The sequence below is a fragment of the Salvelinus sp. IW2-2015 genome, linkage group LG20 (genome assembly GCF_002910315.2).
Source record: "Salvelinus sp. IW2-2015 linkage group LG20, ASM291031v2, whole genome shotgun sequence".
In the NCBI taxonomy this organism is placed as follows: domain Eukaryota; kingdom Metazoa; phylum Chordata; class Actinopteri; order Salmoniformes; family Salmonidae; genus Salvelinus; species Salvelinus sp. IW2-2015.
In genome coordinates, this window is record NC_036860.1 from 2502908 (window position 1) to 2528031 (window position 25124).

At 41.3% G+C, this 25124-nt stretch overlaps 2 protein-coding genes across 2 annotated transcripts; one reads left to right on the forward strand and one right to left on the reverse strand.

Annotated features, from left to right (window-relative positions):
- Positions 1–79: 79 nt before the first annotated feature.
- LOC112067747 (hsc70-interacting protein) lies at positions 80–6024 on the forward strand. The gene is made up of 13 exons (XM_024010875.3): positions 80–190; positions 520–654; positions 1082–1130; positions 1222–1306; positions 3284–3357; positions 3589–3655; positions 3773–3857; positions 3957–4067; positions 4909–5011; positions 5118–5234; positions 5323–5374; positions 5598–5779; positions 5884–6024. The coding sequence occupies exons 2-13, from the start codon at positions 545–547 to the stop codon at positions 6013–6015; spliced, it is 1167 nt and encodes a 388-aa protein (XP_023866643.1). The 5' UTR covers positions 80–190; positions 520–544; the 3' UTR covers positions 6016–6024.
- Positions 6025–19703: 13679 nt separating this feature from the next.
- Positions 19704–22872, reverse strand: LOC111981970 (E3 ubiquitin-protein ligase RBX1). Its single transcript, XM_024013474.3, has 5 exons — positions 22759–22872; positions 22022–22100; positions 21875–21945; positions 20165–20250; positions 19704–19928 (listed from the first exon to the last, which is right to left on the reverse strand). Exons 1-5 carry the CDS (start codon positions 22834–22836, stop codon positions 19916–19918), a joined length of 327 nt encoding a protein of 108 aa, XP_023869242.1. The 5' UTR covers positions 22837–22872; the 3' UTR covers positions 19704–19915.
- Between the last annotated feature and the right edge of the window lie 2252 nt (positions 22873–25124).

Here is a 25124-nt window from a genome sequence, read left to right on the forward strand (position 1 = left end):
CTTTTGTTTGCGACTTGATCCATTCACGCAGGACCTCATCGCTTGTTTTGTTTGTCATATGTTTCTATCTAATTAATGCCTGCGTTAAAAAATTAAAAAATCTACGGAACAACATACGATTGTTGTGGAYGCTTGGTTGCACCCCTCTACTCGAAGCTACCCGTCGTTGAAGAGCTGTCTGGTCATACAGGTAGCTAATATAACCCTCATATACTGTGTTTTATTGGAAATAATTAGCCTTTCTGGTTTGTTTTCTCTTTATTTTATCATGCATTCAAATAATCCCCACGGCATGACTAACTCGACAGAATTCCAGAATATTCTATCCTCACAATCCATGCTACATTTCTGCACGTGCCCTGGGACAAACTATGTTTTCTGAGATAAAGGAGTTAGCTAGTTTACTAATAATAGTAAATGAGGCTGTGCAGCACAAGTGTATGCTATCAATGTTCATATTTAACTAGCTACCTAGCTAGCAGTTTCATTTTTACTTCCTCGCACTTTCTTGTTGTGTAGCGTGTGCTGGACCTGTGAAGTGAGAATGGACCCGCGGAAAGTGCATGAGTTGAAGGCCTTCGTGAAGTTGTGCGACGAAAATCCCTCCATATTGCACCTTCCCGATCTCGGCTTCCTCCGGGCCTGGTTGCAAGGGTCAGTTGATAATCCTTCTGTTTATCGCATAGCGTCAAGCGTGCACTTGCTCTTTATCGTCAAAATTAGCGGGCCACTATCTGTTAGGATTCGGATCAACCCATGTTCAAAACCCGGTTTATTCCTCGGATATCAAGAGTATTAGAGTTAAATGAATGAAGTCATTGTTAATGCATTTGTGTGATTTTTGTTGTTGCCAATTCTCCAACTACCCTGAACGGGAATGCCGCAGTTACACCCACTCGCTGCTGCTAAGTATCAGGCATATTTCTCTCTGTCTGATAAGTCAGTACAACGTACTTTATTAATTGAATAAAAAATATAAATTCCAACTGTACTAAGTAATACACCAACATGTACTGGCAGTAGTTGGCAAAATTGAAAGGCTTATATTGGAAACATTTAAAGAAGATACTCTGTTTTTCAGAATGGGAGCTACAATTCCACAAGCCCCCCAAAATGACTCTTCATGCAAGGTATAAGTATGACTTGTTTCATATATCCATCCAGTTGCTATATTTGACAGCCTACCAGTACAGTTCAGCCAATAAAACAAATTCATTTCAGGGTGGGTGTCCATGTGCTGGCGCTCCTCCCCCTGCCTCTGCTCCTGAGCCCAATGCCCCCTCTGAGAGTGAGGAGAGTGAACTAGGTATGTCCATGGCAGCTTTCTCACACCTGGCCCACACATTTTCCCACAGTCACCCATTGAGTTCGTAAAGAAAATGGGTACACAGGCCAAAGGGTTATTGTCCTCTGAAAAGGAAATTGTTTTTTAGACTCGCACACCATACCAATAAATCATCACCCAGACATTTACAGTTCCATTCCATCTAATGCATTCAGTGATACAGTGAAGACCGCAGATCAACAAACAATGCGTTGCATGACCACACAGTTAGTAACGCTGCCTTATAAACTGATTGCCAAGCTCTTGAGCAGTGCTTATACAACCAGTGGATGATTATAGCATGTAGATCTTGGTGGGGCAAATGTTTTTAATTGCACCACTAAACGATACATTAATTGCACCTTAATGGTGACAAACGGTGCCCACAAACTGTTAGGGCCTACATAAAGCTGTCCCTACAGCAGGTCCAACCCCTTACCACTGCTACACCTGGCTATCAGCGGAGCCTTATCTGGCAGCGAAACAGTTCATTRAGCCTCATTTACTGCCTTTAAAAAAAACTGCTGATATGACTGACTTGCTTAAGCAAATGTGGTTTCTACTGACAATTGAGATGTACAAACTATAGCATAAGGGGACGACAAGCGGATAAGAGGTAATTGGTCATTTCGATTAAGACATTAATGAGCGAACCAGGACGGATGTAGTCAATATAACTATTTGTTCTGCACTTTTGAAATGTACAGCGACAGAATTCAGAACATGGGCCGTTCTTAGTGTTTTCCCTGTACACCAAATCAGAACCGTAGGATAAATAAAAGGGGCATATAAGCACACAATGAAAGCTCTTACAATATTCGGTGATGACATTTCTCATAAACAGGTTATAGGCTACATGTGCACCACCGAGTCAGAACAGTAACTTTAGGTGAAATTAAGATGTGAAAATAGACCAAATTATTAGGGTGAGGCACACGGGCTACTAACAGCTTACTACACAACATATACTTAATATTACTTTCTTAGCTACAGTATACAAATCTCCCTAGCATATTACATAATTTATGCAGCAGCATATAATACATTTTTGGACTCACCTTGTTGTGATTTGCTCACTTGAAAAGGAAGGTGGTGTGGCGGTCCTTCGCAGGCAAATTTTGTCATCAAAGATAGACCGAGGCCGGATTTACAATTCCGATTTGGATGACCGTTCAAAACTCGTTTATTCCCGACTTCCCAGTTGCAATGCTTGCAGTTAGCCACTGTCACAAATTCCTTCCAAACCACTCATTGTTGAATTTGCGATTTCCAACTTGTGTAATGTTTATGGCTGATGAGCACCGATACGTTTTATCTATTAAAGGTTAACTTTTAAAAAATACATTTAACTATAATTTCTCCATTTATTTTCATATTACAACGATTAAAAATTATTTGCCAGTAGATTGTCGAATTGATGACTGCTAGCTAAGATTTTGAAAGTAAGATGTTGACATGATCAGTCCAATCAAAGCTACTGTACATAACGTGATTTGACGTCATTTTATCTGTGGCCAATGACCTTGAGCCTTCTTGGAAGGGCACTACTAATGTAATTCTATGGCAGGAGCCAAAGGGCTTGAATTTGATGTCTACCCTTACTACTTGGTTGTGACGTAGTGTCCAAGTGAGTGACAGAACACTGAGCCAATCACGGCGCAACGCTTCTATTTTCTGCTGGCTTGCCCCACCGCCACAGAAAGCACTGAGCTAGGCTGAAAGACCATATTTGTATGCGGATTTATTAACTCAATGATATATATATATTTATTTTACATTGTTTGCAAACTGATATGTCACTCGTATTAATGCCAAAATAACATTTTAAAACAGGCAAGCCCACAAAAAAATGTGGGGCTCAAAACAGGTGGGGCAGGTGGAATTAGACGCGCAAGCTTTCAGTGTCTCTCATATCTGCTAAAATTCTGAAGTGCTTTATGGATCCCCTTGCTTCTTCAGAGATCGACCAAGATGGGGTGATTGAGCCAGACACAGATGAACCTCAGGAGATGGGAGACTTTGAAAATCTGGAGGTGAGAATATTTACTCTACTGAAGACAAATCCGTTATTAATATAACTTAAGGATGGGAGAGTGCATGAAGTGCTTTTCATTTGGGGAGTTTCTGCAGATGAGAACTAATGAGAAATGCATCTAGTGAGCATACAAGCCCTGAAAAAGACTGCTTGAAATTTCCCAGCCAAAGCAGAAGACCACATGGCATCTCATGTCTTGCAGATACATAGTATGTTCTTATTCCTTTAGGTGACAGAGGAAATGATGGACCAGGCCAACGAGAAGAAGATGGAAGCTATCGAAGCGTTAGGAGAAGGTGGGTTGGTTGTTCTAAGGTTCTTGCATTYACATTGCKCTGACCTTGTAGTAYATSYGGAAGACATTTTAATGACCAGTGGTTATAAMTATCACTTTTTGGTGCTYTCAAATACAGGTGASTTGCAGAAAGCCCTGGACCTCTTCACTGAAGCCATCAAACTCAATCCACGGGTAGCTATCATGTATGCCAAGAGGGCTAGGTGAGTCCCACMGCTAGACTTAACAATGCCATACCACATGATGTGCTCTAGTACATGATCACGTAGTATTCATACAGACTGACGTATGTTCTTTGCCAGCGTCTACATCCGGATGCAGAAACCCAATGCAGCTAAGCGGGACTGCGACAGAGCCATTGACATCAACCCAGATTCTGCACAGCCCTACAAGTGGAGGGGGAAAGCTCACAAGTATGCTGCTAGATAGGCTGCATATTCAATCTCTTCAGACACAATGCAGTTGTATATGATTTATAAGTAATACAATATAGGGTGGTGCCGAGTAGTCGGACAAAATGAGTATCGTAAGGGATATTGGCAATTTTCTGGATACGATTATGATCAGGGTATTTTTATTATCCGTGATTGGAAAAAATACATTTGAGTGTCAGCACACATCTTTCTCAAGTTAGTCAGTCATGTGCAAGGTTCTACATGGTCTAAATAACTCAACTGGCTGGCTGTCTAAAGAAAAAGCCTGGCTGTACGTTGATCATGCTGCTCTGATTGGATAGAGTGAAGTTGTATTTCTCTGTCCACTCACGTCATAATTTCACAAGATCAGTTTTCCTTGCATATTTTTCGGTCTGATCATTTAGATTGCTGCTGCCTGCTACTATGATAAATCACATGGTGAGGACGTTTGCTATCAAGATATGTGCATAATATCTAACATGCGAGGCATGGGTAGGGGGGAAAAATATGAAACGCTGATGGGCATTCTGACTGAGTGTTAGCAAACGTGGCAGCCCACTGCAAGTTGAGGACACAGACACACACCTCTGCACGCTGCTCCTAATCTGTAGCTTTATTTTGCAGTGAATGTGCAGGGAGGTATTTTGCTAACATTTAATAAGTCCATAGTTAAATAAAGGTTAAATAAAATATTAAAACACTTCTGTTTTTTCCGGTCACGGGTATCATCTGATCCGACTATCAACTGTCAATATACAGATACGATTACGAGTATGGCCATTTTGGCACACCCCTAATACAATACTTTGATTGAGTCTCTTTCCTCTTTGTGTGTCAGGTTGCTGGGGCACTGGGAGGAGGCAGCAAAGGACCTGGCCACTGCCTGCAAACTGGACTACGACGAGGATGCCAGCGCTATGCTGAAAGAGGTCCAGCCCAAGGTACCCAGCCACTAACTGTCTTTTTGAAACCAGAGCAGTTTCAAGGTTGTCTGGTCAATCAGTGTCTTCTGGTCTGACTTTCAACTCATGCTCTTTCTCTCCTCAGGCTAATAAAATCATTGAGCACCGGCGCAAGTATGAGCGCAAGAGGGAGGAGCGAGAGATCAAGGACAGGAAGGAGAGGGTAAAGAAAGCGAGGGAAGAGCATGAGAAAGCTCAGAGGGTGAGTGTTTGGTGCAAGAACAGAGAGGAGAATAAGAATTTCAAAATAGTGTCTCAACGTTAAAACATTTTTTTTTAACTCTGCACAGGAGGAGGAGGCTAGACAAGCAGCAGGAGGAGGTGGCTTCCCAGGTTTCCCAGGTAAGAGAGGGAATATGGGTTCATGAAATGTCTTGACGATAAGTTGATTAGCTCAATCAGGTTTGTCTGTGCAGGGCTTGAACAAAGGCCTGTAATCCATGGCCCTGTAATTCTCCAGTACCTGGGCTGGTGACCACTGCTCTACATTATCTGACCATCACCCAAGGGTCCATTTGGAGCCCTGTAATCGCATTAATCCTGGGTTCCTTGTCTCATGCTGTAGGTGCTGGCGGTTTCCCAGGGGGTGCTGGCGGTTTCCCAGGGGGTGCTGGCGGTTTCCCAGGGGGGGCTGGCGGTTTCCCAGGGGGGGCTGGCGGTTTCCCAGGGGGGGCTGGAGGCTCTCCTTTCGGCATGCCTGGTCTGGGAGAGCTCTTTAACGACCCAGAGGTGCTCAACGCCATGAAGGTACGACGCTCCTTAAATTGAAGTGTTTGCAGTCTTAAAGTTAGCCCTTGGATTCCATGTCAGTATCCATATCTAATCCCATCTCTCCTGTGGTTTTTCTCCAGGACCCTGAGGTGATGGCAGCTTTCCAGGATGTGGCTCAGAACCCAGCTAACATCGCCAAGTACCAGGGTAACCCCAAGGTCATGGCCCTCATCACCAAGCTGAGTGCCAAGTTCGGGAGCCCTTCGCCCTAGAGGAGAGGAGGTGAAGAAAAAAGAGGGGCGATTTTAAAAAGAGGGGAGCGGGAAGAAGAACGAGTGGCGGGAGAGTAGCAAATGGATGTCGTCAGGTGTTGGGAGAGCTAAAAAGCTTATTTGAGATTATTCCACTGTGTATGGATCAAATGGGTAATGTTGATGGGCAGATGGGTAAAGAGGAGACTAGAGGCATGCAGCAACTTTTACACTAGACAAGGGTTTGTGGAGGGGGGGTCAACAGCAACTCTTATACTGTATGTTCTTAAATGGAGCCCACCTATTTGGGGCTGTTAGCTCTTAGTGGTTACTCAAGCCAACTCATGGACACTGATGGGAGCACTACTGGTTAATGATGGGGAATCAAAACAGCCTGTCAGAGCCTTCTCATTTAGAATTCCCATTGACTCCTCTTCCCACCCACCCCATCCGTTGTTGTTTTTTACCTGAATCTGGAATAGTCAAACAGGACTCACACATTAGACACCAGCTCTGAGGACATTATTATATGGAATTGTCATCTTCTGTGTTCTCTACTGAGCCATTTAAAACTATGGCTATTTGTTTTCTATCAGGAGTGGATGTGGTAAAGCTATTTCCCTCAGGTTTTCTGTTTTACTCACTTTCGCTGTAACGTAAAWTTTTTAAATATCTGACTCCTTCCAAATGCAAAAAACAAGTAATATTACTCTTTTGTTTGATTTTGAAACCGTAATGGAAATATCAATTTGAATCAATAAATATTTGGTTGTTGCAAATAATTTTTTCATGGTGGTTTTAATCAGATGAGTTGGTCATTAAAATGTCAATTCCCATTATTCCCCATGGTGAACACAGATCATGGCATTAGGAAAACGTTGCTTCATTTCACCAGTTCTGAATGCCCTTGGTGCATTTGTCAATTAATTCCCATCAAGTTATCATTCAACTACTTGTCAAGAGTGTGTGTACATTTTTGGCTACAATCAGAATGCCTCATATCACATTTATTTGTATATATCCACTAGTGGAGGCTGGTGAGTGGAGGATGGCCATAGTAGTAGCTGGAATGGAGTAGATGAAATGTCATGTGTGGATGGAGTGTTTCATTCCATTCCAGCCATTACTATGAACTGTCATCCCTTCACCAGCCTCCACTGATATCCACTGTATGAATCGCGTTGGTTCCTATTTCAGTCATGCATATGTTCACGTGGGTGAAACAAACACCCTAACATATTGGTTGACAGTAGAGCCTCCCACAATGCAGGCGATGGTTGCAGAATGAAGTTGTTGAAGGGCAACTACAGAAACTTGCAGGGATACTGTATATAATGATGAGATAGATGGCTTGCCTCCGCCCTAACAAACATGTAGGCAMGCGCAAGTCAGACAATTATCTCCATAATGCTTCGAAAGGCAGTGGCCATCACTGGGCGCGTTCGTCATTGCAGACGATTTTAAAAGCAAGGCGTGACTGACTCATTTACAAATCACCTTGCATCATAAATAACTATTTAATGTTATTTGTAGATAAATCGGTCGGTCACAATCTACCCATGATAGATCATCGTTTTGATGCTATAGAACACGTTTCCATCCACACTTTTATGTTTAAAAAAAAAATGAAGAAAAGACAGCTCTGATGGAAACAAGAGTTTTCGGTATAATTGTAAAAATGCTACTGATAATTTGTTAGTATGACATGATGGATCTTGTTGTGAAAATGGCGATTGAAACGCCTTTATGCACAAATATTGATATAAAAACCATCAAAGTAAACTGGGAAACCCGATGATACGGTGTATGGTCCTCCCACTACGACTCCAGAAACAGTTTATCAGGCTAAAATGCATGCAGTTTATTAATGAAATAATGTATGATGAACTTCAAAGGGTGATGAAAGTGCACGGTGATCTTGATGCTCCTTTCCAATAAATATTGAGGATCTAATTCTGGTGAGATGATGATAGATGCTTGACTGCTGTTTAAAATAAAATAGTATCGCTCTTATCCAGAAAAAGATCCCACATTGTCTAGCGTATTTTTTTGTCGACATTTGGACAGTTTAACGTAACATTTTCTGTTTCCATCAGGCCTGTCATTACACTTTACTCACATAAAAAATTGTAAGGAAACCTGGTTACTGGTGGGAAAATGCGCATATTTTCTTTATGCGGATTTTAGAACATAAACATGAAAATCTGTCGCCAYTTGGATAGAAACCTAGCTACTGACTAATTGGGCCTTGTGGCCTCCAGCCTGTACCACAGGTGATCTCACTGCTGTGGCCGGGATTTTCCCTGGCTATTTGTCTTCCTGCTGGGGATTACCATCTGTTCGTAGTACTGTCGGCTGTTCGTGCACACACTTTTTTGTTTGTTGTTGAGGCAAATCGAAGTTCGGTAGCTGAAATCTACCTGCTTCCTCAGTGATTGGTCAACAGTACTACGAGTAGTAGTACGAACGCAATTACTTTTCACCCGGTTTAAACTACTCCTACTTTCCCGGTTTAAACTACTCCGAGTAGGAACCGGTTTGCCTCGTGGCCGTGAGCCAGGTGCCCGCTCTGGCTGACAGCAAAATCGTCTCAAAACAAAAGTGACATAATTAAGCACATGGAGTGATGAGTAGGATTCTGTGATTTTACATTTWAAAAAACGCTTAATCTGCCATCAAAATGAAAAGTAGTTTGAAAATTCTAAATGTATTTTATGTAAAAGAGATGTTTCTGGAAGATGCACCATGCTGCCTTGTTGACAATATGACCGAGCCGGCGCAGATTACTGTTTGATTTAAAAAGTGCCTCCTCCCTCCCCGTTTCCGCCTAATGACGTGTCAGGCCATTGCCCGGTTCAACCTGGGCCAGGGTAATATAACTCCCTCAGTGGGAAATATGTACAGGATTCTTTAATGAAGTGTTTGTTGTCATTAATTCAATGAGAAGACTTGTTTTCGTGCAAATTTTTCCATTTGAGAAATACTGCACCAAACATCTTAGTTAGATGTAAAATTTCGCGTCTGAGACCTCGTCGGCAAAAACATCTAAACGAATTACAGATTTCTTGATTTAGTTTAGATTAACTATTTTGAGGAAGCTATGTTGTTGCTATATCATCGCAAGAGGGACACTGTAATATTGCCACTTAAAAAAACATTTAAAAAGGACTGCCTTTTGAAAAGCAACGAATCACTTTGAAAACGGCCTATGTTGCATCGAGTTGAGTCAGAAACAGTTATTCGAATGTCAAAATTGACTACAACGTGTAAATAAAATAATTTTGGTAATAATAATAAACATCTCTGCGTCACAACGGATAAATGAAGGTTGGGTTTTGATTTGAAGGTGTCCATTTGGCCACTAACATGGCGTGAACAGCTGCAGTGATTAGCTGCAGTGATTGCTCTCTATCCAATAGTATAGACCAGGGTTTCCCACTCTGTCCCCGAGACTCCAAGGGGTGAACATTTTGTTTTTTGCCCTAACGCTACACAGCTGAAGGGAGTATACGAGGCACAGACGTTGTCTTCGCCTAGCCGAGTTCTACTAAACTCAGCAACAACAAAAAACGTCCTCACTGTCAACTGCGTTTATTTTCAGCAAACTTAACATATTTAAATATTTGTATGAACATAAGATTCAACAACTGAGACAAACTGAACAAGTTCCACAGACATGTGACTAACAGAAATTGAATAATGTGTCCCTGAACAAAGGAGGGGAGGTCAAAATCAAAAGTAACAGACAGTATCTGGTGTGGCCACCAGCTGCATTAAGTACTGTAGTGCATCTCCTCCTCATGGACTGCACCATATTTGCCAGTTCTTGCTGTGAGATGTTACCCCACTCTTCCACCAAAGCACCTGCAAGTTCCCAGACATTTCTGCAGGGAATGGCCCTAGCCCTCACCCTCCAATCCAACAGGTCCCAGATGTGCTCAATGGGATTGAGATCTCTGCTCTTTGCTGGCCATGCCAGAACACTGACATTCCTGTCTTGCAGGAAATCACCCACGAACGAGCAGTATGGCTGGTCAATCAATCAATCAAATGTATTTATAAACCCTTCTTACATCAGCTGATGTCACAAAGTGCGTACAGAAACCCAGCCTAAAACCCCAAACAGCAAGCAATGCAGGTGTAGAAGCACGGTGGCTAGGAAAAACTCCCTAGAAAGGCCAGAACCTAGGAAGAAACCTAGAGAGGAACCAGGCTATGGAGCGGTGGCCAGTCCTCTTCTGGCTGTGCCGGGTGGAGATTATAACAGAACATGGCCAAGATGTTCAAATGTTCATAGATGACCAGCAGGGTCAAATAATAATAATCACAATGGTTGTAGAGGGTGCAACAGGTCAGCACCTCATGAGTAAATGTCAGTTGGCTTTTCATAGCCGATAATTCAGAGTATTTCCACCGCTCCTGCTGTCTCTAGAGAGTTGATAACAGCAGGTCTGGTACAGGTAGCACGTCCGGTGAACAGGTCAGGGTTCCATAGCCACAGGCAGAACCGTTGAAACTGGAGCAGCAGCACGACCAGGTGGACTGGGGCCAGCAAAGAGTCATCAGGCCAGGTAGTCCTGAGGCATGGTCCAAGGGCTCAGGTCCTCCGAGAGAGAGAATTAGAGAGAGCATACTTAAATTCACACAGGACACCGGATAAGACAGGAGAAATACTCCAGATACAACAGACTGACCCTAGCCCCCCGACACATAAACTATTGCAGCATAAATACTGGAGGCTGAGACAGGAGGGATCATTGTCTGGTGGCATTGTCATGCTGGAAGGTCATGTCAGGATGAGCCTGCAGGAAGGGTACCAAATGAGGGAGGAGGATGTCTTCCCTGTAACGCACAGCATTGAGATTGCCTGCAATGACAACAAACTCAGTCCGATGATGCTGTGACATACCGCCTCAGACCATGACGGACCCTCCTCGTCCAAATCGATCCTGCTCAGTATAACGCTCATTCCTTCGACGATAAATGCGAATCCGACCATCCCCTCTGGTGAGACAAAACCGCAACTCGTCAGTGAAGAGCACTTTTTGCCAGTCCTGTCTGGTCCAGCGACGGTGGGTTTGTGCCCATAGGCGACGTTGTTGCCGGTGATGTCTGGTGAGGACCTGCCTTACAACAGACCTACAAGCCCTCAGTCCAGCCTCTCTCAGTCTATTGCGGACAGTCTGAGCACTGATGGAGGGATTGTGCYTTCCTGGTGTAACTCGGGCAGTTGTTGTTGCCATCCTGTACCTGTCTTGCAGGTGTGATGTTTGGATGTGCCGATCCTGTGCAGGTGTTGCTACACGTGGTCTGCCACTGCGAGGACGATCAACTGTCCGTCCTGTCTCCCTGTAGTGCTGTCTTAGGCGTCTCACAGTACGGACATTGCCATTTATTGCCCTGGCTACATCTGCAGTCCTCATGTCTCCTTGCAGCATGCCTAAGGCACGTTCACACAGAAAAGCAGGGAAAGCTTGAATATTCCAGAAAATGATGTCATGGCTTTAGAAGCTTCCGATAGGCTAATTGACATAATTTGAGTCAATTGGAGGTGTACCAGTGGATGTATTTCAAGGCCTACCTTCAAACTCAGTGCCTCTTTGCTTGACATCATGGGAAAATCAAAAGAAATCGGCCAAGACCTCAGAAAAGAAATTGTACACCTCTACAAGTCTGGTTCATACTTGGGAGCAATTTCCAAARGCCTGAAGGTACCACGTTCATCTGTACAAACAATAGTTACACAAGTATAAACACCATGTGACCACGTAGCCATCATACCGCTCAGGAAGGAGACGCGTTCTGTCTCCTAGAGATGAACGTACTTTGGTGCTAAAAGTGCAAATCAATCCCAGAACAACAGCAAAGGACCTTGTGAAGATGCTGGAGAAAACAGGTACAAAAGTATCAATGTTCACAGTAAAACGAGTCCTATATCGACATAACCTGAAAGGCCGCTCAGCAAGGAAGAAGCCACTGCTCCAAAACTGCCCTAAAAAAGCCAGACTACGGTTTGCAATTGCACATGTGGACAAAGATCGTACTTTTGGGAGAAATGTCCTCTGGTCTGATGAAACAAAAATAGAACTGTTTGGCCATAATGACCATCGTTATGTTTGGAGGAAAAAGGGGGAGGCTTGCAAGTCGAAGAACACCATGCCAACCGTGAAGGACGGGGGTGGCAGCATCGTGTTGTGGGGGTGCTTTGCTGCAGGAGGAACTGGTGCACATCACAAAATAGATGGCATCATGAGGACGGAAAATGATGTGGATATATTGAAGCAACGTCTCAAGACATCAGTCAGGAAGTTAAAGCTTGGTCGCAAATGCGTCTTCCAAATGGACCATGACCCCAAGCATACTTCCAAAGTTCTCGCAAAATGGCTTAAGGACAACAAAGTCAAGGTATTGGAGTGGCCATTACAAAGCCCTGACCTCAATCCCATAGAAAATTTGTGGGCAGAACTGAAAAAGTGTGTGCGAGCAAGGAGGCCTACAAACCTGACTCAGTTACACTAGCTGTGTCAGGAGGAATGGGCCAAAATTCACCCAACTTATTGTGGGAAGCTTGTGGAAGGCTACCCGAAACATTTGACCCAAGTTAAACAATTTAAAGGCAATGCTACCAAATACTAATTGAGTGTATGTATACTTCTGACCCACTGGGAATGTGATGAAAGAAATAAAATCTGAAATAAATAATTCTCTCTATTATTCTGACATTTCACATTCTTAAAATAGAGTGGTGATCCTAACTGACCTAAGACACAGAATTTTTACTAGGATTAAATGTCAGGAATTGTGAAAAACTGAGTGTAAATGTATTTGGCTAAGGTGTATGTAAACTTCCAACTTCAACTGTATATACAGTATGTATATATATATTAGCGTGTGTAATGAAAGATACCAGAGGGTGGATAACTTAAAAAAGCACTAATATAAGAAGTAGATGGTACATGTATGGTTTTTGGGCTGAATGTATACATTATGATTTGCTTCTGAACTGTATGTGAACCCCTCTGCAATCTACTGGCACTAACCATTAAAAACTAGGACTTCAACCAAGCTGTCCCTGTGCTATTTGCTCTCTTAAACTGCTAGCACAAAGCCTACGTGAAAATTAGGTTTTTCACAAAAGTTAATGAAAAATATAAAATTAACTGGCCCAAATCAGCTCTACATAATTTAGCAGGGAGGTGTGCAATTACCACACATTTTACCCATTATACCAGTGTAGAAACTACATCACCTAGATAGGTATTACCAAATCCCTTTCAATTCACATTCCTTGCAGAAAGAACTATTTGCAAACCTTTTAAAACACCCAGCAAGACAGTGGTCTTAGAAGGGTATTTATACTTTAAAATACATATTTTATGTCAATGGATGTGGATGAAAGAATTCCTAGTTTCATATTTCTTTCTTTACCTCCAACTCTATATATCCAAGTGAGCCTATGAAGACCTTAGGGATCAGATTTACCATTATACCCATTGATCTAGTCGTTTGTGATATCTACACTCAGTTGCCACTTTATTAAGTTCACCACCCTATTCACGAAAATAAATTGCTCCTACACACACCAAGTCCAGTGGTCTTGGCTTGCTAGATAATAAAGCATGCAGAGAAGTATTCAGGTATTCTGTTACTGTTTGTTTGAACTTTAGAATGTGCAAAATGACAGCACTGTCTGTGATGGTCTTTTGTAACTCAGAAAAGTTCCAAAACTGTTTTTAAATAATTCCAACACTCAACTTGTACTGACTGTAATAAACTCCAACTGGACTTAAAAACTTGAACAGTCTATCTCCTTTCCCAGTTTCATCAACAGTTTTGAATTCATGCTGTTCCAGATGCAAAGGGGGTTGTACCTAATAAAGTGACCACTGAATCTATAGACTTTACAGAATGTGTTCTGGGAATAACAGGGGTATTAAACATTTGGCTGTAAATGTTGAACAGTTAAATCTATTACCTCAGGGGAAAAAACCTGAAAAAGGAAATACTGATACTGGAAAAAACATTTTGGGAGGTTTAATGTACTTTGATGTAGGTTTGATATACCTACTGTAGTTATTGTAATTCATGTTACATATATTTCTAAATCCCACATGGTGATCTCATGGAACCTTGCTGTTTTTATGTCTTCGCCATTAGGGGAGGTGTTATTTTAATTCTGCATTAGGCTAACAGGAAATACAGAAAAAAGGAGGGAAATGCTCAGACTTACAGTAGCTTACAACAAGGTTGACTAGGTGTTTTCTAGGTAAACCTTTGGCTCCAATGGGTCATGTAAAGCAGAAAAACTATATTTTGGGAACCCTTTGCTACAGGGTGTGGGAAGGAGGCAAAGCAGACAGTGAGAGAACAATGTAGTATGTAACTGTGAGGGACATTTTTGTCTTTGAATCACAACCGTTAGAACTATAGGTTCCAGAAAGCATCTTTAAATGTGTCAACAATGCATAAAAATGTGGTCCTCTTCTTTTTTTTTTACAGTCTTCAATGCGAAGGAAGACTGCAAAGCACACATTGAGCATCATCCAGATAAAAATTATGATCATCTGACCAACTGGGTTTTTCATGGTGTAATATAATAGTAGGCTATGAAAACTCATGTAGTTTCATCCTTCAAGACATTTAGAAGTATGAAACTTTGTCTTGAAACTTTTTATCAGGGTTATCCTTGTGTTATTACTAGGGTTGCACATTTTGTGGAATATTCAGAGGTGGAAACTTTCCGTGGGAATTAATGGGAATATATGGGAATTAATGGAAATATATGAAAATTAATATTAATACCATTTAAATGTAGATGTATTTTGCATTGGATATATATTCCATATCATATGGAGAAAGAAACAAACATTTTACCTTATCATAAATAGACATAATAGCAAATGATTAAATCTTTCCAATAGAAATAAAAAAAACTATTTAGTTACGAATTGAAGTTTAATTAAATGAGTTGACTCTTCACATGGGATGATTTCACTGAACAACAAAAGAAAGGGAATATTGAATGATCCCCAATGATCCATTGCATCTCCCAAAAACYTTTAACATATATCTGTAAAATGATAGTCTAGAAACTAAAGCTTTTGTTGTCTTCCTCTCAGGTTTCCATGTCTTCTCCCTGGACATCCTCAATGTCCACCTCTTGAACATCAGACTCTGAGGCCTCATCTTCACTGTCACTTTCCAACCATGTTGAGGATGGCTCGTTGTCAGGCTCAAAAAGCATAAAATTTGCCCGGGTGGCCACCAATTTTTCAACCATTGTATTGGTCAGCCTGTTGCATGCTTTGATGTGTGTTCCCAAACAAGGACCAGTTGCACTCTGAGGCGGCTGATGTTGGTAGGATTTGGAGGATGATGGAAGCAACAGGGGAAAGAGCCTCAGATCCACAAAGTCCCTTCCACCAAATGGCTGATGAGATATGTTGACATGACTGCCATATTGCATCTCCATCCCAAAGCCCTTGCTTGGAAGTGTACTTTGCCAGACTGCCAAGAACCTTGCCCTCATCCAGGCCAAGGTGGCGAGACATGGTAGTGATGACACCATAGGCCTTGTTGATCTCTGCACCAGACAGGATGTTCTTGCCAGCATACTTGGGCTCCAACATGTACGCTGTGGCGTGTATGGGCTTCTGGCAGAAGTCTTCGCGCTTTTTGATGTATTTCAGAACTGCAGTTCCCACTGCTTGGAGCAACAGTGAAGTGGGCAGGGCAGTACGGATTTCTTCTCTTACATCTGCAAGCAGAGTCTGAACATCAGACAGGATGGCATTGTCTCCCTCAATCCATGCAATGGCTACTGCTATAGGTTTCAGGAGTTTCAGGCTGCTTAGCACTCTTTCCCAAAATGCATAATCCAGGAGGATCGTCTTGATGGGGCTGTCCATATCGGCAGACTGATATGGCCATTTCTTGGAGACACCTTCCCTTCCAAGAGACTGTCAAACATGATGACAACAGCTTCGATGTGGTGCTCTTATTCTTCTCACTTTGCTTGGTGAGGTAGATTGCTGCTATAACTTGATGACCCTTCACATACCTAACCATTTCATTGGCTCTCTTGTAGTGTATCCATTGTTTTCAGTGCAATGATGTCCTTGAGGAGCAGATTCAATGCAAGATTCAATGCACAGCCAATGGGTGTGATGTGAGGGTAAGACTCCTCCACTTTAGACCAAGCAGCCTTCATGTTCGCAGCATTGTCTGTCACCAGTGCAAATACCTTCTGTGGTCCAAGATCATTGATGACTGTCTTCAGCTCATCTGCAATGTAGAGACCGGTGTGTTTGTTGTCCCTGGTGTCAGTGCTCATGTAGAATATTGTTTGAGGGGTGGAGATTGTAGTTAATTATTCCTTGCCCACGACCACTCAACCACCCATCAGAGATGATTGCAATACAGTCTGCTTTCTCTATAATTTGCTTGACCTTCATTTGAACTCTGAACTCTGCATCCTGCATCCAGCAAATGAGTAGATAAAGCATGTCTGGTTGGAGGGGTGTATGCTGGGCGAAGAACATTCAGAAATCTCTTCCAATACACATTGCCTGTGAGCATCAGAGGTGAACCAGTTGCATACACAGCTCGAGCAAGACATCCATCAGCATTTCTCTGACTACGTTCCTCCATTGAGTCAAAAAAACTTCTGATTCCAGGAGGACCATGAGCTGTTGCTATCMATAAGGTATCTGATTCATAATTTTCACCCCGAATAGAAGTAGAGGTACTTTTGTCAGAGGTTGCTTGTTGTGAGCAGTGAGGGAACTTTATGCACTTGGCCAGATGATTCTGCATCTTTGTTGCYTTCTTCACATATGATTTGGCACAGTATTTGCAAATGTACACAGCTTTTCCTTCTACATTAGCTGCAGTGAAATGTCTCCACACATCAGATWGTGCCCGTGGCATTTTCCTGTAAAGATCAGAAAGAAAGGAGTAAATAAAAACAAATACAATTCCATGTACAGATAAATAGTTAAGCAGTTAGATTAAACAACTCCTTCGTAAGATAAATGGTTTAAAATTAAACATGTATGGAAACAGGTGAATTAACACTCAGTTAGCAGGCTCAAGCAAGCTAAACCCCACATGGTAGCAAAAACTAACTAGCAGAAATTGTTAAGAAGTTAGAAATGATTTAAACACACTTTGCTGTAGGCTACTATTTACTAGTTAACAAAAATCATGTATGTCATAAAATATATTCACCCCACCCAGTATTGTAATCAAAACTTACCAGAAAGCATGTAGTCCTTGGCTCAGACAGTGTAGTAGTGTGGGCTCAATAGCATGTCATTAGTGTGCAAGATCTTGAGAATCAGCTGTACATGTAATGGAAGAGTGCACTGCACATGTGATGGAAGAATACACTGTGCATGCAGATGTTTGCAATTCCATTATATTGGGGATGGTTTAACCAAAATATGCCACATGACCTAGAATTGCCTTATGTGTATCCCACAAAAAAGGTTCACTGTTATAAGCTAACTTTTTTTGATGAATTTAAGCAAAATTACCAGGCTTAACTTCCCATGGAAAATTTCCAGCCCTTTGCAACCCTAGTTATTGCTCTAATGTTCTATTATCATTGCTCTAATGTTCTATTATCATTGCTCTAATGTTCTATTATCATTACTCTATGTTATTCTTCTACTATGAGAGATACTATGACAGCAATTACCTGTAATAGGTACACACGTATCTGGCACAAGTGACGATTAAACTGATTTGGATTTCAAAGACTGCCATTATTGTAATGTTTAATATTACAACATTGATGTGTGATACCTTTTTTTATCAACACATACGTTTTTTGCAAATGTATGCCTTTATTACTATGATTTATATTGCCGGAATACTCAACGATGATTAACACTGCAGTTGTGTGTGCTTTTGTCAGGTTTGTGGTCAAATGCATGTCATTTAAAGTCAATTTGGCAATTGAACAAAAATCCAATTCAATTTGAAAATGTTTCTCATTGTAAAAGCACGTAATAGAATTTGGGTATTCCAAAACTGTAATTTACATGTAAATAAACATAACCCTGTTTTATGTTTTTAATACTTCAGATAGAATGCTCTGTGTGTCAGAGATGGTACCATTCAGCTTGTCTGGGGATGACAAAGGACTTCAACAAAGCAAAAATAGAAAATGATTGGAAGGAGCTTCWTTGCTATTAAATTAGAGACGTGTAAATAAATTACTGTTGTGCCTTGTAACTACTTTAAAATGTGAAACTGGTTGCACTAATATATGCAAACATTGATTTGGCATACAATTTAAGATAGACATTGTTTACATAACGATGTACTACTTTCATATAGAACAAATTGCACTTGAAATTAACATTTCTTTAAAGTTATTGCAAATAAATGCATATTTTCACTTTTTTCTGAGAATCACTGAATTAGATTTCTTCATCTTTAAATGCAATATGAGATTTTATGTATTTCTATCAAATCAAAACTGTAATTTCTACTCAAAGCAAAGTTTGTTTAAGTATACTAGACATTTTTAGAATAAATCATACCAAGTTTGATGATTCTGTCATAATCAGTGAAAACGTTGATTTCCGCCTTAAATTGCATTTTATAGATTTGATGTATTTCTATTAAATCAAAACTGGAATTTTTCCTCAAAACAAAGGTTGTAAAAGTATGCTAGACATTTATAGACTAAATCATATCTAGCTTGATGATTCTGTGACAAATGGTGGATTAGTTAATGATTTTTACATTCTTAAATGGCTTTTGGCGAATGTCTGTTGAAGGTCAGAATAAAATAAAAAAAAACTTTACCTCGGTACAAGATCATCTTCTGCCGGTGACTATTAGTGACCAATAGTGGGTCAGCTCCTCACACAGTGCATGCTCGCTCCATGGATTATCCTCTTCAAAATTGTCTCCCGCAATAAATGGCTCCATTTTGGGGACGAGAGGTTCTGGAAGGGTCTACCCTCCATCCAGTCCGATAACAAACCACACCGACCACTACTGTAGTCTCAGCAGCCAAAGTATAACCAATGTAGCATTATGACTGTCATTCATACTAGAAAATCATAGCAAATAGAACTGCAAGTTAGTGCTGGATGTGGTAATTTGTGTTAAAGTGGCAATATGTAACTTTTTGGGAGGCCTGACCAAATTCAAAGAAATGTGAGTTATAGATGTTTTATTCTACTTGAAAGCAAGTCTAAGAAGCCGTAGATATGTTCCATGTGCACTATTTCTATGCTTCCCGTTCTTAAGTTTTGTGTTTTACTTTCGATTTTGTATACTAGCTTCACACAGATGAAAAAAAATTTGCCCATGGAAAATATTTCACAGCGATTTAGAAGGTACAATATTTATCGACACTATACTAACTTGTTTTTTCACTAACTGAAATTAGGTGAACTATTAGAGTTTTAGCAACCAGGAAATGGCGGAGCAATTTCTGCATAGTGCAACTAAGTTATGAACCACTTCATCTTACAAAAATGTTTAGTCAATTTGGTCTTTCAACCAATGATCTGTAACTTCCAACACGAAAAAAATACAATTTCTAAATAATATTAGAAAAATACCTTCATTTAATCTATTTAACTAGGCAAGTCGGTTAAGAATTTGTTCTTATTTACAATGATGGCCTACATGGTATTTCTAAAATTGTATTTCCATGTCTAGTCCTCAATTCCAAATCGAGGCAGTTACACAGAACATCGTTTATTTATAATTTACAACATTGCAAATTCAACTTAAAAAACATTGTTTTCCAGCGAGCCTAAAACAATGAGATGTGGGGGTGGATGTCCTCAGTATTTGCAATGTACTCAAAGGGGAGTCTATCATACGAAGAAAGAGAAAGCAACAGAAAGCATGAAACTTGCAGAAGCCCAAGTAATGGTCCTGAGTCTTGCACCTAGTGTCCATATCTGTAAGAGGGAAAGGGAGTGTTAGTTATTAACTGTTTGACATACACAACTCATCTACAATGAGGCAGTGGAATAACGCATTAGCACCAGTAACATGGACACATGGCTGTTGTTTTTTTATCAGCCATCTATTTCCCCAAAAGGCAAGCATACTGCAGCTCTGATTGACAGCAGTTTCGCTAAGACCATGGAGTAGTGTTTTGAATAAGTGTTATGAATAAAATTATGACACTCACTTCTGAAACTCCCACTCCCTGTTGTCTAGGGGGCACACCTGCCTGGTCTTCAACCAACGGGAGATACAGTGGAAATGGAATGCATGCTGGGAGAGAAGATATTATTGACATAACAGCAAACCAAGACAATAGCCGTGTTTGAATACACATACTGTATACTACATACTTGAGTATATACACTATTAACTCATTTTAGTACACTGTAAACAAATGGTATTCTTTCAGTTGAGCGTACTAGCGCTTCGCCTGTCTACCCAGAAGTTAATGCTGTTGCTATGCAACCTCTCGCTAGCTTTTTAGCATAACAATTGACTAGCTTGACATTTTACAATTTTGTGTGTGTTCGTAAATTCAATCTGGAGTGCCAGAGTGCGCTCTGGGTGTTCGTAAATCCAGAGCGTTGTCAGATTGTCCGTTCATAAATTCAGAGCGTTTCGCCCTCGGAGTGCGTCACTGGACGCTCTGGCCGAGGAATAGGGTTGATACGAGCATTCTGACCTCAGAACGGCAGTCAAGCACCCAAGCTGACTGGTAAATGTTGGCTAGCTTGCAAGCCATTTCCAGACACAAATGAGGGAACACTTCACTGACCATTTTACTCGCAATAGCAGAGCTGGTTAGGCTGTTTTCATGTTATCCAGAGCGTTGGTGACTAAACGTGCTGCTGGCAACAATTTATTTACGCTTTTCCCCCTGATGTTTACTGACACCGGCCATATATTCACCGGGTGTTGAGCATTCGTAAATTCATCAGTTATTCTGCGCTCTGGCACACTCAGAGTGCTCTGAAATCGGAGTAGATAGCCAGAATTTACATTTACATTTAAGTCATTTAGCAGACGCTCTTATCCAGAGCGACTTACAAATTGGAAAGTTCATACATATTCATCCTGGTCCCCCCGTGGGGAATGAACCCACAACCCTGGCGTTGCAAGCGCCATGCTCTACCAACTGAGCCACACGGGTTAACAGTGTCCATTGAGAACGCACACGACTATAACACTAAGCTAAGAATTACGTGAATAATCTAGTCAATAAACATTGTGTAGTTCGTTAGATTACAGTTAATATACTGCCTGGCAAGATCGATGTATTAGTAGCCAACTAACGTTAGGTAACTAGCTAACATACCAGTACATACTGCTGTAATGCTATGCTGTTCCTAAGGAAAGTGTAGCTAACAAATTGTCATCCAACATAACATGTAACTTATTTGAAAYGTCATGACTTTATTACATTGCTCAACATTTGTCATAATAGGTTAAAGCAAGGAATTTGTATATACACTCTCGGACTTCGGCTGAATATTTTCCCGCCATTATCTTCAAATCTGAAAACGCTGTGAAGCCACGCCTATTTTCTGAAGAATTGCCTTATGGGCCAAAAAAGCACAGAAAGAGTGTTTACTGCTTCTATACTTTGTATTTTGGCAAATTTAGTACAACATCCAGGAACTATATCCATACTATGACCAATAAGCATACTACATACTCAATTTACGTCAGAAATAGTATGGTTAGTGGGTTAGAATGAGTATTCGAACACAGCTCAAAACATACATTCAAAAATGCTATACTTTTAGGGTAGTTCAATATAATGCAGATTAGTTTAGATCATGCTGCTGATATTTCAATACTCTCACACTGAACTTTACAATCTAACTGATCAGGATGTATGCAAAATATACAAATGCAAAGAAGTCTGACTCACATTGCAGACTCCCCAAGCTACGGTGCACTCCTCTGATGTGGCAGAGGCCTGGTTAGCCTGGCACTCTATGCCTATGGAGGACAAGAGAAATGTGTAACACACACCTTTATTAACCCAGTAGTCAAATAATGTTAATGGCATACTCACAGAGATCCATAATGTGATTCCTACAGATGGCACAGTTGTCCACCACAATGTCCCAGGCCCAAAGTGCCACTGCATTCCACTGAAAAGAAGAAGAGTCACATGAAATTATGATCATATCACTGGCAGTTAGTGTTTGGTTGATATTGCTGTTGTTTCAAATAGGTATTAAAAAATTAGCATATTGTTATTCACAATTTATTCATGTTAATCTGGTATCAGGAGACTGGTGTCATTTCATCAGACAAGTTAGGCCTATTTCACTATCCACATTGATCACAAACAAGGCCAGAGTGAAAATGTTAGTGTTTGATACATAATTTTTCACTCATTCAGCGTCAATAAATAGACAACCTCAAGTGCAACTGGGCCTGTCATTTTAGCAAGATAACTAGGAAGCTGACGTTAGCCAGTTGAGCAAGTTAGCTAGTCATTGATTTCGTATGTCAATGCATCTAAAGCCGAACCTAGTAGTGGTTGGCTAGCTTCTATCACCACAAACAGTGAGATTAGTTAACTAATTAGGTAGCGATCAGCCCTAAAGGTGAAACGCAAACTCACTCCCCAAAATTAGATACAGCCAAACAGGGACTCCGTCTAGTTTCAGCTAGCTCGCGAGCTAGCAAGTTATGCTAACTAATCGCGCGTAGATTGTACCCAAACCCGTATTAAGCCTATAATAATATCGAACCTTACAGTATGTCTAAAATGTTGCTATGATTTATTTTTTAAATAAATACCTTCTTCACTTCAAAACGTTTCTTGCTTGCTCCACTATTTGTGGCGCTTGGGGTATCAACATCCATCGCTGCCGCCATGTTGACTATCGAACTTTCGTGTGAACAGAGATATTAGAAAAGGAGGAGATAGACATCCCACGGGGATATGAATGACATGACGTAACCCCCCACACAGCAGAATGTCGACCAACCGTGCAGACGTTGTCATGCTGCGTCACACAGTTGCTAAATGAATCGTCACGCAATCCCTCAAAGTCGGGGTACAATGTCACGTTCAAAACTACCTCGGAACTCGGAAAAAACGAGCACGACTTGAAAAATCGATTTGAACGGACATCCAACTCGCAATTCCAACTCGGGAACGTTTCTAGAGCTACGACTTTCCCACCTGAAGATCCCTGGTGTCATGTTTTGGCTTCGAATTTTTCCAAGTTCCAGTTGTTTTGAACACGGAAAAATACGAGGTCAAATCATGACGTCAGTGATCTTCAGGTCGGAAAGTTGGAGCTCAAGAAAGAGGCCCGAGTGCAATTCTGAGTTGGATTACCATTGAAATAGATTTTTCCCAGTCGGGGTTAGTTTTTTCCGAGTTCCCAATTGTTTTAAATGCGCTGAATTCTGAGATTACCGAGTTCCAATTGTTTTGAACGCTGCAAGAGGCCCGAGTTCCCGAGTTGGAATCCCTCGTTCAAAACAACTGTGAACCGGAAACATCCGATTTGCGACTTCAGTGCGTTCAAGACAACTGGGAAATCGGGAAAAATGAACTCCGACTATGGAAAATCATTCTGAACGGTCATCCAACTCGGGATTCCAAGTCCCTTTGCAAGACAGCGCCGACAGAGATGGTAGCCTCGCTTCAGGTCCTTAGAAAACTATGCAGTTATTAGTTTTTTTTATGTACTATTTCTTACATTGTTAGCCCAGAAAATCTCAGGTGTTATTACATACAGCTGGGAAGAACTATTGMATATAAAAGCAATGTCAATTTACCATCATTACGACCAGGAATACGTCTTTCCCGAAGCAGATCCTTGGTTCGGACCTCCACCCTTGACATGCGATCTTATCCCAGAGGCCGACCCAAAACAACGCAGTCGCCGCAGGAGAGGCAGACGGAGTGGCCTACTGGTCAGACACAGAAGGCCTACTGGTCAGACTTGCCAATGTCCAATCTCTAGATAACAAGGTGGATGAAATTAGGGCACGAGTTGCCTTCCAGAGAGACATCAGAGATTGTAACATTCTCTGTTTCACGGAAACATGGCTCACTCGGGATACGTTGTCAGAGTCGGTACAGCCACCCGGTTTCTTCACGCATCGCGCCGACAGAAACAAACATCTCTCTGGTAAGAAGAAGGGCGGGGTGTATGCCTTTTGATTAACAACTCACGGTGTAATCACAGCAACATACAGGAACTAAATTTCTTTTGTTCACCTGACCTAGAATTCCTTACAGTCAAATGCCGACCGCATTATCTTCCAAGAAAATTATCTTTGATTATAGTCACAGCCGTGTATATCTCCCCAAAGCAAATACTTCGTCGGCCCTGAAAGAACTTCACTGGACTCTTTGTAAACTGGAAACCATACATCCCGAGGCTGCATTTATTGTAGCTGGGGATTGTAACAAAGCAAACCTAAGATTAATACTCCCTCTATCACCATAATGAGATGCGCGACACGGAGCTGGCAGAATTCTGGATCTGCTCGAACTTCGCGATGCATTAAAGCCCTTTGGCAAATCTGACCATGAATCCATTTGGTTGCTCCCAGCCTATAGCCAGCCTATAGGCAGAAACTAAAACAGGAGTACCCTCCAAACTTGTCATTGAGCTCGAGACCCTGGGTCTCGACCCCACCCTGTTCAACTGGGCCCTGGACTTTCTGACGGGCCGCCCCCAGGTGGTGAAGGTAGCAGAGGTGGGACCAAGTCATTATTTTACAAGTCACAAGTAAGTCTCAAGTCTTAGCACTCAAGTTCCAAGTCATGTCCAAAGTCAAGACAGGCAAGTCCGAGTCAGGTCTCAAGTCCTAAACTTTGAGTTTCGAGTCCTAAACAAGTCATAATGTGCTCTTCACCAAATGTAATACCATTTCATATTTTTAACAAGAGTAATAGTTAGTATATTATATTTACGCAAATCATGAATGCTTTTAAAAATATCTATATATTTATTACTTTCCAAATAAACGTTATATTTCCATGGAAATACATGGGTAGCCATGAGAAAGACCCCCCCCCCCCCCCCCCCCCAAATAGTGATCGACTATCTCAGCTGGCACAATTTGATTGGCTGCTGTCCGATTCAAACTGTAATCCGTTAAATGAAGAGTTGATGCGCTGCACACTTTTTTAAATAGCA

Coding starts and splice junctions, on each gene's coding strand:
- LOC111981970 (XM_024013474.3), bottom strand. CDS start 22,836: ATGGCGGCAGCGATGGATGTTGATACCCCAAGCGCCACAAATAGTGGA. Junction 21,946..22,021: donor GAATCACATTATGGATCTCT/GTGAGTATGCCA, acceptor TGTCCTCCATAG/GCATAGAGTGCCAGGCTAAC. Junction 20,251..21,874: donor TAGCTTGGGGAGTCTGCAAT/GTGAGTCAGACT, acceptor CTTCTCTCCCAG/CATGCATTCCATTTCCACTG.